General features: G+C 48.3%; 2 protein-coding genes across 2 annotated transcripts in view; both read right to left on the bottom strand.

The window, feature by feature from the left end:
* LOC142904011 (uncharacterized) overlaps positions 1–7994 on the bottom strand; it is a 28659-nt gene extending 20665 nt beyond the window's left edge. The window contains exons 1-4 of the mRNA XM_076049941.1: positions 7991–7994; positions 7844–7947; positions 5245–5340; positions 126–320 (exon numbers count right to left, since the gene is read on the bottom strand). Of these exons, the coding sequence (XP_075906056.1) occupies positions 126–320; positions 5245–5340; positions 7844–7947; positions 7991–7994 (399 nt within the window). The remainder of the gene's footprint in view (positions 1–125; positions 321–5244; positions 5341–7843; positions 7948–7990) is intronic.
* The window catches only part of LOC142903846 (zinc finger B-box domain-containing protein 1-like), a 98658-nt gene extending 81138 nt beyond the window's left edge, over positions 1–17520 (bottom strand). The window contains exons 1-5 of the mRNA XM_076049694.1: positions 17316–17520; positions 16179–16294; positions 15640–15753; positions 8577–8670; positions 8138–8189 (exon numbers count right to left, since the gene is read on the bottom strand). Of these exons, the coding sequence (XP_075905809.1) occupies positions 8138–8189; positions 8577–8670; positions 15640–15753; positions 16179–16243 (325 nt within the window). The 5' untranslated portion in view covers positions 16244–16294; positions 17316–17520. The remainder of the gene's footprint in view (positions 1–8137; positions 8190–8576; positions 8671–15639; positions 15754–16178; positions 16295–17315) is intronic.
* Positions 17521–17858: the final 338 nt, after the last annotated feature.

Below are 17858 nucleotides of genomic sequence, written 5' to 3'. Positions count from 1 at the left end.
CTTGAAATGTATGAGTGTTATGCCGATGTTCATTAGTCAGAAGTGACTTTTTTTTAAATGACAAAGGCAACAATCCTTCGCCGTATGACAGCTGGGAGAGGCTCCAGCAGATCCCCGTGACCTACCTGGCTCAGGTCGACGTGCACGCTGGCGGGTTTGGCCGCCGCGTCTACTTCCTGTTCCCTGCTGCGCTCCTCCCGTCCCGCCGCCGTCCCGTGATCAGGAGTGGGTGTGGCACCGCCACCGAGCCCGGAGGCCGTCTGGGTCTGCTGCAGACAGCCGACCACATCTGGAGCGGTCACATGGGTCTGCAGCGTCCTCTGTGCCAAACAAACACCATACACACACATGGGCGAGCGTCCAGGTCATTGCGACGACTGGTGTCGCCGGTCCAAATGTTCGGTCGCCGCACAAAAGGAGCGGCAGTTGGCGCATGGGGAGACATTTTTTGTGTGTTTTTGTGTGTGTGTGTGTGTGTCTCCAGCTCACAAAGCGACAGCAGGAGAAATGACCCGCATCAAAAGGAAGGGATTTAAATAAAGCAACACAAAGCGGCGAGAGCTTCGACTGCATAAAACAACAAATCAGTCGGCTGCAAATCGCAGCGGATCAAAAAGCTTTCGGCAGAAAAACTTTCGCTCAGCAACATTTGGAAATCAGATGATTGATATGCATTTCCCCCACCCCCACACAGGGCTTATATTTAATTAACTTTGATGCTTGTTTTTTTTTTTTTTTTTTATGTTCTACTATTTAGAGCCAAACTGCGATTACCACCGATACTCTTACTGTGGCATCACTTTAAACAAATGTTCTAAGCCACATTTTCTTTTTTCATCAATCAAAATCCCACGGACCAAACCACCAACCAAAAATATTATAAAAATGACACAAACCTGGGCCTGTTTAAATGCACACAAAGCCGATGTCCTGGCAGGAATTGAAGGAGGAAAACATTCCTTTTAAAGCACAGTCACTCCACAATGGAATGATATTCATTTTTTTAGACCAGTTAAGAGATCAGAACATTTCTTTCACGGCCCACTTGACATTTATCCCACGGTACACTAGTGTGCCGCAGCACAGTGGTTGAAAAACTTTCAATAGCTGCGATTCCATGACCCCGAGAACTTCTCGGCATAATGGAAACGCTGCTGCTGTTTGCCATGGGAGCACATTCCAAATTCCAATTTGTGTAGGGATTTCGAGCAAAGTAACATTTAAAAAAAAAAAAAACATTTTTAATCCAATTATTGCCGAAGCTTTTTGTGCAAAAAAATTTTTGTCCGAAGTTTTTTTTTTTTTTCCTCAGACGATTGGTCGAGCAGAATTGGGGGCTTCTCCTCGGCCGTGCAGTCACACCAGGCCTGTGTTGTATCGCAGCCTCTCGCATCACACGGGGAGGAAACTGCCCGAGGCTGCCAAATCTTGAAGAATCAAATCTTTGTCTGCAAACAATTCAACAAGCCCGAGGACATCAAACCCACCACCACCAGCCCCCCCCCCCCCCCCCCGTCTTCTCAACACGTTCCCAGAGAAAAATCCCCACTTTTTTTTTAAACCGCTCCGCCCCTTTCAAGAACTGCAGCCGGCCGCCGGGCTGGTCGCCGGCCAGCTGCTCTCACAGGTGCACATCAGTCGACACTCCAGGTCCCTGCTGGACTTCAAAACCAAGGAGCTTATCAGATCCTGCAGCCACATCTGAGAGCCGCTGCCTTTTTGCAGGGCTAATTGGAAGGAGGCTGATTCCTCGAGTCCCATCCGGTAATCTAGCGGCTTCCCGCCGCCACCAGACCAGGTGCGCAGAGACGGAAGATTAGTCGGGGATGGAACTCCTCCAGAACCTCCTCCTCCTCCTCCGCCTCCACCTTCTACTTCCCCTCCTTTTCCCCTTCCTCCTCCTCTTCTGTCTCCTCATTCTCCTTCCCTGGCCTTCCTCCTTCTCCTCCTCCTCCTCCTCCTTCTCCACCTCTCCCCCATCACCTTCTACTCGCCCCTCCTCTTCCTCCTTCTTCTCCTCTCCTTCCTCCTCCATCTCCCTCATTTTTCTTCCTCCTCCTCCTCTTCCTCCCTCCTGTCCTCCTCATCACTGCTCCGCACTGACTTCTCTATTTTCTTTTATTTTTTTTTGGAGCGAGCAGCTAATTAAAGACAAAAAAAGCAGATTTTCCTGCCAAGAGACACGTGACAAGGTGTGTGAACCAGTCGGTGGAATTAATTCTGATCCTTGTTGGAACACAAAGTTCACTACTGGGTCTGTCAGCCGTGTTGAACAGCTGCTGCCGCCGCACTGACAAGGACCACTTCTGATGTTACGGCAAAAGAAAATCCCACGTGAATTTTCACTCTCACTGTTTGCTGCCAGATGGCGGCGGCATGCGTGTGGATCCTTTTGGTCCACATTCACTTCTGACAGTGGAGTCACGTCTGTCAACTTTGGATGCCTGGGAGCTGATTCGTCCTCCTGTTGAGGTCGTTTTCATGTTAAGACTTTAGTCGATGGCGTTTCATGAACAAACGACAGAAACAAATGGAGACAAACAAAGCCAGTTGTGGCATCAACAAACTGGTTTTGAGCCATTTCTGCCAAAGCCGGAGGCACTTGTGGAAGAAAAATCTGGCATTTTACAGGTCTGAACTGAAATAGCCAATGGGGACTGAGGTCAACACATATATTTCTTCATATTTCTATCGGTTTTACTGCTTTTCTTTCTCACTTGCATCACAATTTGGCCTTTTCTGAGTGAACGGTAAATGTTTGACCTGCAAAAGGTTATAAAATTATTAAACTATGCAGTAATGCTGGTGCTGAAACGGCTGCACACATTTTTACAAAGGCTGCATGAAGGTGTTTGTTTCTCTGAGAAAAGAGAGGCACATTACAAAAAAAGACTTTCCCTCTGTGATGGACTTTACAGGGGAGAGAAAGAATGGGTTCAGCTCGGCACGCCATTAAAACAATGTCAGAACATTTAAGGCAGCGCAGGCTAATCTGACAGTGCACACAGGTTAGGCCCAATCAAAAAGCCGAGGCTGCTCTGCAAACATCGAGCGGGGGAGGGGAGGGTGGGGGAGGGAGGGTGACGGGAGGGGAGCGCGTGGCGTCACGGAGGAGGAATTAATATTCTTTCTCTCTCCCTCATTCTTTTTTTTTTTCCCGGCAAATGAAACCGGATTAGCCGAGGAGAGGGACGAAGATGCCGGCGTCAGCTGAGCGTTCGCATAATCCCCGCGCTGCCCCCCCCGGTCCCGGCCCGCCGCGCCACATCGCTCCGAGCCACGTGGGCGCCCGCCCAAAGGTGTGAAGACCGCCAAGCTCCGTCTCCCTTCACCCCCCCCCCCCCCCGCTCCTCCCCTCCTTATGCGTGACCGGAGAAACATATAAACTGCGTTTCCACTACGCCCAGAATTGCTCAAAGGTTTTGAGGCTCTCATGAGGAGGTTGTTCAGACGTATCCATATGGAGGTAGATCGCGGAGGAGACTGAATATTTTCTTTTTACAAGAAAAAAACAACAACCATTCTCGACAGCAAACAAACGTGAGCAAACAAAAGCAAGAGCAATTCTCGTAAATCTCGTCCCGTGAGATGTGACCAGAACTACGGCTGATGCGCTTCACGCCCGTTCAATAGCAACACCCGCAAATCGCAACTGCACTGTTGTCAAAATTTGTCATGGAAACGCAGCTCCAGACAGACACGAGGAGGCTGATCTCACAGGGCCTTCGATGACGTCGCGCACTCGGTTCACACCCTGCTAACACCCCCCTCCCCCCCCCCACACACACACACACACACACACACACACACACACACACACACACACACACACACACACACACACACACACACACACACCACCCCCCCCGCCAGCTCGCCCTGCACGCTGAGCTACTCAGCAGTCAGGAGGCACGTGAACTCTGTTTGCATGAGCTCAGCTGCACGGCACTAAGTGCTTGTTAATGATGTGATGTTCGATACGCAAACGAGCCCCGGTGTGCATTATGGCACACATGTTATTTTTTCACTTAAAAAACACACGCACACACAACACAAACAAACAAACAAAAAAAAACACATTCCGAGTGGAGGGAGGGGGGAAGGGAAGGGGGGGAGGGGGGGAGGCACAAAGGCTCAAACTAATGAATGATGAAAACAAGACAAATCACAGTGCAGAGAAGCAGCAGCAGTAGCCACAGTGCAGAGACATGACGGGAACCTTGCGCTCCAGACAGCAACACTTCTGGGGCCAGTGTGTATTTTCTTCATCTCTGGCAACCTGAGGAAGCACCGCAGTGGAAAAGCTGTTTCCCCACAGGGAAAACCAACCTCAAGAGGCAATAGTTGAAGGTTTGAAATGAAAAATTCAAGAAAAGAAATTGATGATAAAATAAAGTATTGGTATACTGGTTTAAAGGCGCCATCCGTGTGTCTCATCTTGGTGAGTGTTTCCAGGGAAGTCACGGCTAACAGGATCAAAACTGGGCTGCAGAGTCTTGAATGAAACCGAGGCGGCAGCGCAGGGACGCTCTGTGTGTGTGTGCGTGTGTGCGTGTGTGTGCGTGTGTGTGTGTGTGTGTGTGTGTGTGAGTCCACGGCCACTGCAGGCTTCCATTGTGTGGTCGGTTCTGGGTGGAATTCTTCCCGTCCTCCGCCAGACTGGAGAACTGCTGTGCAAATGGGTGAGAAAATGCCATCCGCCAGGGCCTCCATTAATATAATGGCGCCGAGTTGAATGGACGGAATTTCAAGGTCGCATGAAACTGCACCGTTAACATTCACAGAATTCGTATATTCTTTGAAAAAGTGCGGAGTTGGTTTGAAAAGCGTTGAGTGTAAAGAAAAATCTTGATGCAAATCTTTGCGTCCAAAAAAAATGTAATGGCGGGAGTGGCTGCAGGTGAGATTTCTTTCCGTAGCAGTACCGCCACTGACCACTAGAGGAACAGACATCGGCAAAAAGCTCGGAGGACGAGGCTGAATCTCTTCCCATGTGTGTGTCTGGGCCCGAGGCCTGTTCTCCGTTCTCCCACACAGCGTCACGGCGTGCACGTGGCTTCATCCGTCCATGCACGCATGTGCGTGCGTGCGTGTGTGTGTGTTTGTGTTAAAAAAAATAAATAAAAAAAAAGACAAAAACAAAGCGGCGGAGCGGCAGAGGAGGAAGAAAGACGAGAGAGTGAGAAAGAGGAGGAGGAGGAGGAGGAGGAGGAGGAGGAGGAAGAGTGGAGCAGGTCGCCTCACCTGGATGGGGACCATCTTGTGGAGCTTCAGTGCCCCCTTCTGGTGGACGGCCACAAAGCAGCCAATGCAGTAGTAGTCGGTGCAGTCGACGCACATCTGCGGCACAGGAGCATGCACAACACACAAACACAGTCTGTCAGAGTCTGTGTGTGTGTGTGTGTGTGTGTGTGTGTGTGTGTGTTTAGAAACGTGCACGGCAACTTTACGCTACACCGAAAATGTTTGCTAAAAAATGTCATGAAACTTCTTTTTCCCCAATTTAACCCAAACAGAGATCAATATTGATGCAAATTCAAGGTGCTGGTGAGTGCGTGTGTGTGTGTGTTGAGTGTGTGTGAGGATGAATCTTAAGGGAGGTCATTATCATTTCTATTTCGTGAGGATCTGCTCTTATTAGCGGGGAGAAGTCCTTGCATCAGCAGGTTGGGGAGATGTTGGCCTAGACCGGCTGCACGGCGAGCGACCGGAGGAGAGCGGAAAGCCAATGAGGACGAAGCGGAGGGGGGGAGGCGGAAGAAAGAGGGAGGGGGGGGGAGAGGGAGGGGGCGGAGCTTGGTCGGAGCCAAAGCCGCAATAATAGAACAAAGTTTGTTCGCTTGACGGGCGTTTAAAGACGGTTTCATCATCAAATGTTGGGAGTCGGATGGAAAGTTAAACGTCCTCCGACAGAACAAATTCTGCTTGTTTACAGCCTGAAATGTTTTTGGGTTTTTTTGGTTTGCTGCTCTGATGTATTTCTGGATCTAATGACTGGAAACTCTTTTTTTTTTTCACTTTTGTCCCTTCTTGCGGCTCACTTATCCTGTTACTTCTCCGTCTCATCAAACGGCTCACAAAAACAAATCCAAAGCGCTCGTAGAAGCTGGATAAACTCCTGAAATGTTCAACAAAAAAAAAAAACCTTGTCAGATCTGAGAGGCCGCTGGAACGCTGTGGTTGTTATTCCACTTCAGCTTCTCGCCTCCTTAATATTATTATTACTGTGTGAGATGCATAACTTGAACCTCTTGCTCGTCCACCAACCAAAGCTGTCAGCCAAAGTGTGGTTTTTTTGTTTCATTTCAGAAGATTCTGTATTCTGCCACCGGTCGAGGGTCTTTAAAGTCGGGACAAAAAGCCGAAGCCCGCGTACATACGGGGTCATGTGACCAGTTCACTTCCAGTGAAAATGGCACGTTAAGTTTGGACAGAGGAGGAGAGGGAATATTTTTTTTACAAGTATTCAAAGAGAAAATGCATCGCCCCTCCTTGACAACCTGCAAATCGCAAATGTACTCTGTCGTACTTTTAGTCGTATCGCTTTCATTTTGCGAAAAAAAAAAAGCGCCAGGGAAACAAACGCAGCGACTGACGACGTTTTCCTGCCGTCATTCACGACGACACGTGAGAGAACTTCAGCATGGCAGAACTTCAGGCACGGAGCTGCCTGAGCTGCCAGCCAATGACAAAGTGTTACAGTGCACCGTAGAGGCAACAAACAGCTACCACCCCACCACCACCACCACCACCACCACCACCAAACCTCACAACACATCCCAAACACCCCCCCAGCCCAGAACTCCAGTGTGACGCCAACCTGCAGCGACATCACAGCCATGACACCTCCCCCTGTCGCCCTGCAGGGTGCGCTGTCACCGGCCACCAGACACAGTGGACAGCTCTGTGTGTGTGTGTGTGTGTGTGTGTGTGTGTGTGTGCCAACACCTGTGACGCTGGCCCTTTAACACTCTCATAAAGCAGGGGGCTTTTCACCCCCCCCGCTCCCCCCGCCCCTCTTCACCCCTCCCTCAGACCTGGGGATGAATTACAAGCGCCCCCTGGGGACAGGTCGTGGCAATGAGAGCGGCTACGCAGGAAGAAAACAAGACTTTTTGCCTGAATGGTTCTGTGTGTGTGTGTGTGTGTGTGTGTGTGTGTGTGTGTGTGTGTGTGTGTGTGTGTGCATGTCCAGAAACAGTGACGTCGACCATGTAACACCCTCGGTTACTGCCGTCATTATAGGCCACCAGGGCCGCCCAAATCGCGCGTGAGTGTCCGTGTGTGTGTGTGTGTGTGCGCGCATGCACGTACGTGCGTGCGTGCGTGCTGGCGCGCGCCACCCAGGCTGCTGTGAGCGCTTGCCATTAGGTCCATCATACAGAGGGGAGGGGTGGAGCCGGTCGCACAGCCTCATCACCATCATCACCAAACGCACAATCGAGCAAATTGCCACATTACAGTTGAACACAAAGAGCACTTCAAACAATCCAGAGGCAAAAAAATAAAGGGGGGTGAGAGTTGTGAGGGTTGTGTGAGGGGAAATGGCAGACAAATGTTGGCAAGTTTACTCAGCCAGCGAGTCTGACAGAGGGGGAGGAGCAGAGCTGGGAGGAGGGCGCGGCTGCATACCAGTTGTGTGGAAGTGGCGTGAAAAGAGCAGCAGGTTGGGGTCAAGGTGTCTGTCTGTCTGTCTGTCTGTCTGTCTCTCTCAAGAGACATAAACTCAATGGCCTCGCAGACACACAAGTGCGGATTGTGTTGGGCAGAATGGAGAGCGTGTTGAGGGGAGGAGTCTGCCAGTGTATCTACATGAACATATGTTGTGTCTGCGTGCACCCACCAGGCCTGCAGTGTTGACCTCACACTGGGAACACTGGGTTCCCCTCAGCCTGCTCTTTCTGGCGGCGGCAGCAGTGGGCGGAGCCTGCTGCGAAGGCGGCGGAGCTAAACGGGGGGGGGGGGAGGCAATATCAAAAAGTGTCGAGACACATTTTCACCTTGGCTGGAATTTAAAAGATATTTCACACACACACACACACACACACACACACACACACACACACACGCACACACACAGCGGAGCGTTTTGATTGGACATGAGATGGAGGCAACGACCAATCAGAATCAGACTCACCTTTCTTGGTTTCTGCCTTCAGCACTCGGATCTTCTCCCGTCCTGCCAGCAGCTGCAGAGGAAACAGGAAGTGACCCCCAAAATGTTTTAGAACAATGTCACAAAAATAATTTGTTTCATTTGTACATTGAGAAAAAGAGTGCAAAAGGCAGGTGAGCCGCTGTGTGTGCCTATATTATTATATTATTATTATTATTATGATAATTGTGTGTTTTGCAGATGATTTTTCCTGACAGCCGCTGCTGCACTGGTGGGTTTTTAGCAGCAGGAGACGAACTCGCTGCTCTAATTCCTCCTTTCTTCTGTCTTGTTTTTCACGCAGGCAGTCGGGACCTTTGGAGGGAGTTGATTTCTTCGCTGTGAGCTGAGAGACACGACGGCTGTCAAGAGCCAAACAGCCAAAAACTGTCTCGTTCAGGCGTTCGGATCCGCTCCTCACCTTCTGAACGCGGTCCTCCAGGCTCTTCTTGGTGCTGCTGACGTTCTTCAGAGAAGCTCGCTGTCCAGATTTCCAGCGGAACCCTGCAGAGTTGCTGGGTTGGAGAGAGGGAGAGGGAGAAAGAGAGAGAGATGCAGACAGGAATTCAGCTGTAGGAATTCAGCGTGTCAAAAAATCTGAAACACGCGCATTGAAAAAGTAAACTCGAAATGAACCTTGGTGTGGAGGAAGCGGAGGAAAATGTGAAAGCCAAGCATTTAGGAAAAAAACAACCTCACACACCAACTCTTTATTATGATCATTACTTCCTAGTTTCAATGCAGCAGCATCACATAACTGCAAGTCCTGGAGCCTCCAGCGGGTCTCACTCACTCACTGACTCACCGACTCACTCACTCACTCACTCACTCACGAGCTGCGTTTTCATTCCAGTTTTTCGCAAAACAAACGTGGCATTTCCAAAATGTTGACACAATCGCGATTTGCAGGCGTTTCCACTGAATGGTGTGAAGCACATAAGCCGTAATTCTCCTCAAATCTCGTCCCGCGAGACCCCACTTTGAGGCGGACGCAGGTCCATTTTGCAATAAATCTGCATTTTGATGTTGCTCGCTGCCAAGAACGGTTGTTGTATTTTTCTCTTTGATAACTTGCTGCTTTCATTTTCAAGTTTAGGTGTTTCCAGTACCAGTTTTTTATTGCGGTATTTCGAGCAATTCAAGGGGTAATGGAAACGCAGCTACTGACTCACTCAGTTTCCCTCGACTCTCTACAACCATTAACACACCCGCAGCACTTTCATTCATTTCTTAAGTTAAGCAAACATTTTTCCAGACTTTGCTGCGGCAAATTCTAGTTATTATCTTTTTTTTTTTTTACGTTTTACTACACAGTGAGATTCTGCTAATGTTACATCCACAGTACCAGACTATTTTGTTTGGTTGCTTGGGTTTTTTTGTTATTATAAATGTACTTCAGAAGTGACCTCGGCGAGACGCACAGATGCAAACTGAAGAACCGAAGAACGCGACGCCTGACGGCCACGTGTGTGCCGAGGCTGCTGTCAGCCGCCCGGAGCCGCCGTCCTCATTTAGACGGCAGTTATTCAATCTGCACTCGCTGAATTATTGATGCTATTTGTGCCTGTCGCACAGAGAGAAGTTTATTTTGGAGGCAGCCTGGAAGACCAACGTGGCTCAAGAAGTATGTGTACGCGCTTGTGTGTGTGTGTGTTGTGTGTGTGTGCGCGCGTGATGGCAACGGTTGCCAAGAGCCTTGATGCTGTGGCAGACACGCAGGGTGGGCGTCGGCTAATCACCCCGACGACATCACGCCGCTGACTGGACTGTCGCCGCGGGAGACAGCAGAGCCGCAGCCCGTGACAGGGTGTCACCTCGGGACAGGAAGCCTGCAGAGATAAAGACCCCGTCTGGGTGTGTGTGTGTGTGTGTGTGTGTGTGTGTGTGTGTGTGTGTGTGTGTGTGTGTGACACTATCCACAGTTGGGGAAAATATGCTCCAAACTTGCTACCCTGGAAACACTTTTCCATATTTTGTGTCATCGTTTCATAACACACGTGAACACACACACACACACACACACACACACACACACACACACACACACACACACACACACACACACACACACACACACACACACACACACACACAGTGGCACAACCTCCGACTGCCTGTCGACCGGATTGTGCATGACAACTTCACAGCTTGGATGCTGGAAACAAACATCTGAGGCGACACATGGCGCCACCTCGGTTCGAAAGAAAAACAAGCAACAAAAAAAAAAAAAACACCTGTGCATCAAAGCGGAAGGCGACAACGGCACAGCGAGGAGCTGAAACATCGGCATGAGCCAAGAGCACCTGAGGAACCTGCTTATGATCTGACTGACAGACTGACGGACGGACGGACGATCGATGCTAACGCCACGCAAGGTTTTTTTTTTACCCCAGGAGTAAATAGAGATAACCGCGCCCCAAACTCACCCAAAACTCATTTAATTACTCATTTAATATGGACGCAACTCAACGCCAATGGTTGCTAAGGCTAACAGAGCCGGCTGAAACCGTCTCCTCGTGCGGCTACGCTGCTGGCAGCTGAGGACGACGTGCAGGGACTCGGTTTGTTTCGGTAGACAAGAACCTAAGAAAAAAAAATCAGAAAACTGCGACCTCTAGTGGTGTAATGAAATTGTAGAGAGACACTAGCTGCATTTCCATTAGCCCTAGGATTGCGCAAAACCTAAATATCGCATTAAAAAAAACTGGTGATGGAAACAGCTAAACTTGGAAAAACCTCACAAATACGTCTCAAAGGGTTTGACGCTCTCATGAGGAGGTTTTCCAGACGTATCGATATAAAGGAATATCGCAAAAGTGTCGTGGAAAAACCTGTTTCGCATTTACACATCACCGGAGGCAACGTACGGGGTCACGTGACCAGTTCACTTCAAGTGAAAATGGCGCGTTATGTTTGGACGGAGGAGGTGACGGAATATTTTTTACAAGTAAGAAAAGAGAAAAACAACAATAACCATTCTGGACTGCAAACAAACATAAACAAAAAAAGCAAAGACAAATCTCATAAATAGTTCATCCTGCGACATTTTATGAGAACTACACCACTTCACACCGTTCAATGGAAACACCTGCCATGCCATCGTACTAAATTTTAGAAATATAGCTTTTATTTTGCGAAAAAGTGTAACTCTGGCACTGCTCGGGTAACATTTGTACTGCAAGGAGGCATTTTGTTGTTTTCTCTTTTATCTATATTTCTTTGCACTGTGTTGTGTTAAAATGCTTTGCAACTACTTTTTTTTTTAAGTCAAGTTAACTTTATCGTCAGTGCCAAACATTTACAGCTGCTGTTCCTGCTCACTGGCGGTGGTGAGGACCGTGTACCCAGGTTTTTTGTTTTTTTTTCCCCCAACACTGCTGCAATGGAACAGATAAAAAAAACTTTTTTAAAAAAACCCCAAACAGAGTCCTACACATTTTGACCCAGGACAAAAACGGAAGCAGCTTAAGAGGAAGTCAGGGCAGAGGAGAGTGGAAGAAGCCGGATCCGCCCCTGGAATACCAGATAAAGGTGAGCGCCCGCCGTCGCTGCCGCCGCCGCCGTCGCCTCTCTCGGAGCTACAATCACTCTCTGACTGGGGCAGGAAGCAAACACAGGATGATGGAGTGAGCTCCGCCCCCCACGGCCGCCGGTCAGGCTTTATTATCACCCGTGTGCTCTCGACAAACTCTCAACAAACTGATTATGCCGAACCTCCTCTCGGCAAACTGAATCTCTTCACCTATTCTCCTCCATCCGGGCGTGTGTGTGTGTGTGTGTGTGTGTGTGTGTGTGTGTGTGTGTGTGTGTGTGTGTGTGTGCTGACTGTAGGACACGCATTAGCAGATCCGCTGCAGTAGTCGAACAAAAAAAAGTCTTGAGCAAAAAGTAACGAGCAAGACAAAACAAAAGTGTTATCGACACACTAACACGTTGTTGAAGTACAAATGAGAGACAACTGTAGAGTTGCCAAAATACTGAATTGTCCCGTATTGGACAATGAAACGGGGGTCGGGCCCGTATTTCTGAGGTGTCTTGAACATCAATTTATTTTTTCGACGCAAACTCACGTTCGTTTCCGTAGAGTTTGCGTTCAAAACCGTAACTTGCGTAGCTGCAGGCAACACCATTGCACAACCCGTTCACAACAACTGCGTACTATTCATTTCATTCCGTTGTAAAAAGCCATGCATCCTGCACTTAACTGGATTGCTGTGTAAAAATTTGTTCAATTAAAAGATTTCAATACAACTTAAACATTCAACTTATTCCTAATGTCTATTGGGAACGAAGCAGTTCAAACTCTGTGAACCATGTACTTTTTTGAGACCCTATTTTAAGTTATGATTTACCACTAGTGCAGCATCCATGCTAACACGCTAACAGAGACACGGTTTACAAGCGAGCAGCAGCAGCAGCTACGTGTTCCCGTCCCGGCTAAACCGCCAGATGTAGCTCCGCCCTCTTTCTTTTCAGAGGGCACTGATTGGCTCGCTCTCATTCTCAAAGCCTCTTTTGCAGTCATTCGTAACACACACTGAGGCTCAAATGAAAAACCACTAAACCAATAGGAACATGAGGACACACCTAAAAATGCCGCCATGTAGTGGACAAAGTGTGTAACTACAGGTAGACAGAAATTGGCACATTTACATTTATTTTTAAGAGTTAAAGATAAGCAGCATTTTTTTTTTTAAAAAATAGGTCATTTATATATACAGCATTTCAGACTGACTAACTGGTGGATGACTGTCAGTGTGCTTAAAGCAAACAAAAGAGAGGTTTAAATATAAGAAGGTAAGAAAAAGATCTGAACAAGCGTCTGATTCTTTCATTTTCATGCAAGCGGCAGGCGAGCAGAATAAACATAAGAGGTGCAAAACAAATATGAAAAAAAATATATTGAAAGAAAAATAAATCCAAGGGCTGTTGTCAGGCAGCTCTGCACAATCAAACCTGATCGGCAGCATTGTTGCGCACAACAAATAGCAAGAAGAAACATCAGCGAAGCAAATTATTGATGAGCAACTGCGAGGCAGAGGATTGTTCTGCACAAGGGTTGACTTCTTACACACACACACACACACACACACACACACACACACACACACACACACACACACACACACACACACACACACACACACACACACACCTTCCTGCATCTCCCTCACACGCAACATAAAACCTGTTTAAAGGCTGAAACAGCGTCCCAAAGACTGACTGTCGGCCTTAAATGGGATTCTTGTTCACCAGCAGAGTTTAGTGTCTCTGCTGATGGAGGAGGAAACAGGAGACGGAATCAAACCCCGGCTGCACTCACTGCACCCTGTGAAACACACACACACACACACACACACACACACACACACACACACACACACACACACACACACACACACACACACACACACACACACACACGTTCGCTGGCCGGCGGAGCGGTAAATGCTGCAGTATGTCAAGGCGACAGGAAACACTGTTTATGTGCTTATCGCCGCCGCCGCCGCCTCCTCCATCCTGACGCTGGGCTGTTTAATTAGGGACACAAAACACGCGGAGCAACGCAACACGTCTCCGACAAGCATGACGGTTAACCCTCTAATTGCAATCTGCGACAACACGCGCCGAGCGCGTTTGCCGCGCAGGAGTTTTGCGGCGCGAGCGCATCGTCTGAACTCTGGCTGCTGCTATTAGGAGGAGTTCATAAAATACACACCACGCGTGTCAATAACCTGGCAGCGCCGCTGCAAGACTGGGAATGGAGGAGATCCATCTTGACAAGCTCCGAGAGCGTGTTTTTTTCCCAGCTTTCTTTCAGTTGAGGCCAAAAGCAGAAAGTTGCCCTTAGAAACCAAAGAAGAAGGGGAAGCGGGAAGACGGCGATCCATCTTGAGAAGCTCCCATTCAATTGAGTTTTTAGTTTTTGTTTTTCAGCTTTCTTTCATTTGAGACCAAAAAGCAGCGAGTTGATCTTAGAAACCACAGAAGAAGAACGGGCGGAAAGGCGCTGATCCATCTTGAGAAGCTCCGATTCGTTGGCTTTTTTCACTTCAGTTTTCTTTCAGTTAAGACCATAAAGCAGCAAGTTGCCCGTAGAAACCAGAGAAGAAGAGCGGGCGAGAAGACGTGGAGGGATGCGGCTTGTGAGCTCGCAAGCGGCCGGGCGCTGCGAAGAGAGACGAGTGCAGATGCAGCAGCAGTGTGAGTTTATTCTGACGTCGCTGCGCCTCGCCAGAGTTCCACCGCAGCTCGGCCGATTTGACGGAAAACACGAAGAAGCGCCGCTCGGCCAACGGGACCTGAAACTTTTAACGGGAAGAAAATAAACCTGAGAGAGAAAAAGCTGAACCGAGAGGACTCGAGTCGGTGTATAAATTACTTTTAAATTTCTCCCGACAAGGAGAAGATTCGCAGAGGCACAAAGAAACTCCTGAAGAAGCAGAAGCAGAAAATAGTGTTTTAATATCAGAGAAGCAGGCGCACAGCAGCGTCTTCAAACTTTCAGTAGATACTCGGAGTTACTTCTGCCAGAGGAACAGATGAGACGGAATGAGACGGCGGTATTTAGCGGTGCGGCAGGAAGACGTACGAGCCTCACCGGCTGCAATTCATCTAAAGAGGCGAAACACAGCCGGACCGAGAAGGTCCAGAACCTAACGTAGGCCTTCACTCAGACTCCAGCAAGAGTGGAAAAACAAGTCAAACAAGCAGCAAAGAAGAGAGAAAAACAAAACAATCCCAGCCAGTCGCAGCAACGACGAGCTGCTTTGACAAGAAAGAACTGGGATCAATACTCCGCCAATATTTAAGTTCTGGCACAGCGAGGAACTTGGAGAAGTTACACATGTGGAAACAAACAAACGACACGCTATAACAAATGAAATATTGATGCGAGAATTACATTTGTTTCTTGATTGGTCTTGTTTAGTTAGCGTTTAGCCTCGCAGCTCTTCTTGCTGAGTGTGTGTCTTCTGAAGCCGCTCCACTGTGGACGGTTCCTGTGATCCGGACCCAGAACTCTTCTAATGCAGTCACAAGAACCACTGGACTGAGTGCCGAGAGCTCCGCTGACTGTCAGAGCCGTCCAGCACAAATACCTGGGACCTCCTTCATCATCATCATCATCATCATCGTCATCATCGTCATCATCATCATGCACTTCAGTCATTGACTCCCTCTCTCCCTCATCTGGTGGTTCCACCTGGTCGTGACCTTTACAGGTACAGAACTACTCACCTGCTCACTCTACTTATCAAACCGAACCACACCAGCCAGAACTCCTTCTCATTCCAACACCAGGGAGAAACACTGGACTCGGGATATTGTTGTTTTTTTTTTTTTTTACAGGCTTCAGACACTTTGACAATTCAAATTGTCACCTTCTCTTCCCCTTCCTGGTGCAGTTCTCACTAAACATCCCTCTGCGTTCCCTCCAACCCGTTCATTCCAATGGAGCTCCATCATTTCCTGCATCAACTCACCTCCTCTCCTCCTTCTGTTTACTCATGGTCTCCTTGAGCTGCTGCAGGTTCTCCTCCATGCTCCTCTGCTCCTGGGCCAGGGTGACGGTATGCATCTGCAACTGATGTAGGTTCCTATGCCACACACACACGCACACACAGTCAACAACAATTGATCATACAAATGACCCGGCCTTCCGTCAACAAGTTCGACTCATGGGCTGCAGCGGCGGCAGACAGATGGGCCGTTTCTGCTGGCTGATCAATACTGGAATCAATTAGTCCCTGGATCAGGGAGCCACACAGGCAGACATCAATTAATTCAATTAGCTGTTGGCAAATGAGAAGCTGTATCGGACACAGGATTCAATTTGCAAGAGGAAAGAAAAATAAATTTAAAAAAAACTAAAACTAATAGACAGGACCAGATCGGAATCTGGGGAATGAGGTTCTGTGTTTATCAGAAGTCCGAGTGACGACGAAATGGAAATATCGGCCGGCCACTAATAGGCCTCTCTACCTGCGAACGCAGTCACATCAGCGCTCTGGTCTCCTCTCACCTGGCATTGAGCTTGACGGATTTGGCCTTGCTGTTCGGCAGCACCACAAACTCGTTTAAATTCATGGCTGCCCTCCAAGCGCTCTCAGGTATTCCTCCCGCGTTCCTCCGGCCTTTCTGCAGTAGTGAAAGAAGGAAAAAAAAAAACACACACACACAGTAATGGTGTAAAAGTAGCAATCATGCTGCGCCGAGGCCGAATCAAGCGGCGGCGCTAAATGAACGCAGCGGCATCGCAATGAGCAAAGTGGCGTTCTGACCGCGCGTGAAGGCGACGAGGCTGCTGAGACAATCAGAAACCCTGCGTGTTTGAATCGCATGTGATAAGACTCACGCAGCCTCCGTACAGCTTCCCGTTTGAACAAAATAATGCCTTAAATAGACTCTTTTAAAAAGGGACAAATATGTGGTCACAGTAATTTAATTCAACTTGCAATGCAACTTCTCCTTTGCTGCTGTTCCCAGTGTAAAATCTCTGCTCATCCACCTTGACCAGCCCCAAGAGGAAGCTGTTTCCAGTCAAATCCCGGGATTTCAGAGCCAATCAGCTGATGGGGAGTGGCTGCTGCGAGCCGCTATTAAAGAAGAGGACAGTCGCTACGTTTCCATTACAGTTTTTTTTGCAAAATAAAAGCGATATTTCTAAAATGTCGACAAAGTACAAATTGCGATTTGCAGCTGTTTCCATTGAATGGTGTGAAGCGCATGAGCCGCAAGTCTGGAAATGCGCTTTTTCCATGACACTTTTGCCATATACCTCCATCTCATCACAGTCATAGCAGTCAGAGTGTACACACACCTGTCGGCCAGGTGTACTGTACTATAATACATGTTCAAAGCTTCCCGTAGAAACAACAGGTACAGGTGCTGCAGCAGTGACGTCACCAGTTGTCACTTTTTATACCGTTTTGGCAAAGAGTAGAACATAAAAATGTTCTTTCAACAAAAAAAAACAACAACAACATAACAACTTAACAATTTAAACGTTGAGCCCTGCAACAACAACAACAACAACAACAACAACAAACAACCAAAACACACACTAGCTGAGGTCCAGTGGTGTCCAACTCGTGTTGCACACCGCAGCTAAGCTCAACCACGCAGACAACACAACGAGACGTCAACAAGAATGACTTACAGTTGAATGTACGAGCTGGTTGAAGCAGCTGAGCAGCTACGCGGACGACAGTTGTGGGTTCTCAGTCTCTCGTTTAGCCTCTCAGGTGTTGCGCACGATTCCGCGGCCCCGCAGAGACGTGCCCGCGCGGCCTCGTTCCACTCGTTCGCACCGGAAGTGGATATATATCGAATCGGGATGTGGACGTGTGGACGAGCAGAATTTCGGTGACGCCTGCCAAACATCGATCTGGCGGGCAACTCGGCCCCACTTCCGCTTTATTTCCGAGTTTAAAGTCAGAATTCCGAGGGGGAGTTCTGAGATTGAAGGACCAAACTTCATAGTTTGACCCCGCCACCAAATAATTGGACTCGTGTTTGTTTTTTTTTTGTTTTTTTTTTTTCTAATTCATTCATCCATTCATTTATATGGTGATTTATGGAATCGTTCACAGGGCCTGATTTGATGGTGTTGTTGTTGTTGTTGTTGTTTTAAAAGAAGAAAGAATGAAACAACTTAAATTAATATATAATAATGAATGTAAGCTTGGAAAAAAAAGATTCG

This window comes from Nelusetta ayraudi, unplaced genomic scaffold, assembly GCF_046127955.1.
Source record: "Nelusetta ayraudi isolate G7.1 ecotype Tasmania unplaced genomic scaffold, CSIRO-AGI_Nayr_v1 ptg000120l, whole genome shotgun sequence".
In the NCBI taxonomy this organism is placed as follows: Eukaryota; Metazoa; Chordata; class Actinopteri; order Tetraodontiformes; family Monacanthidae; genus Nelusetta; species Nelusetta ayraudi.
This window is presented reverse-complemented; position numbering and strand designations above follow the sequence as displayed.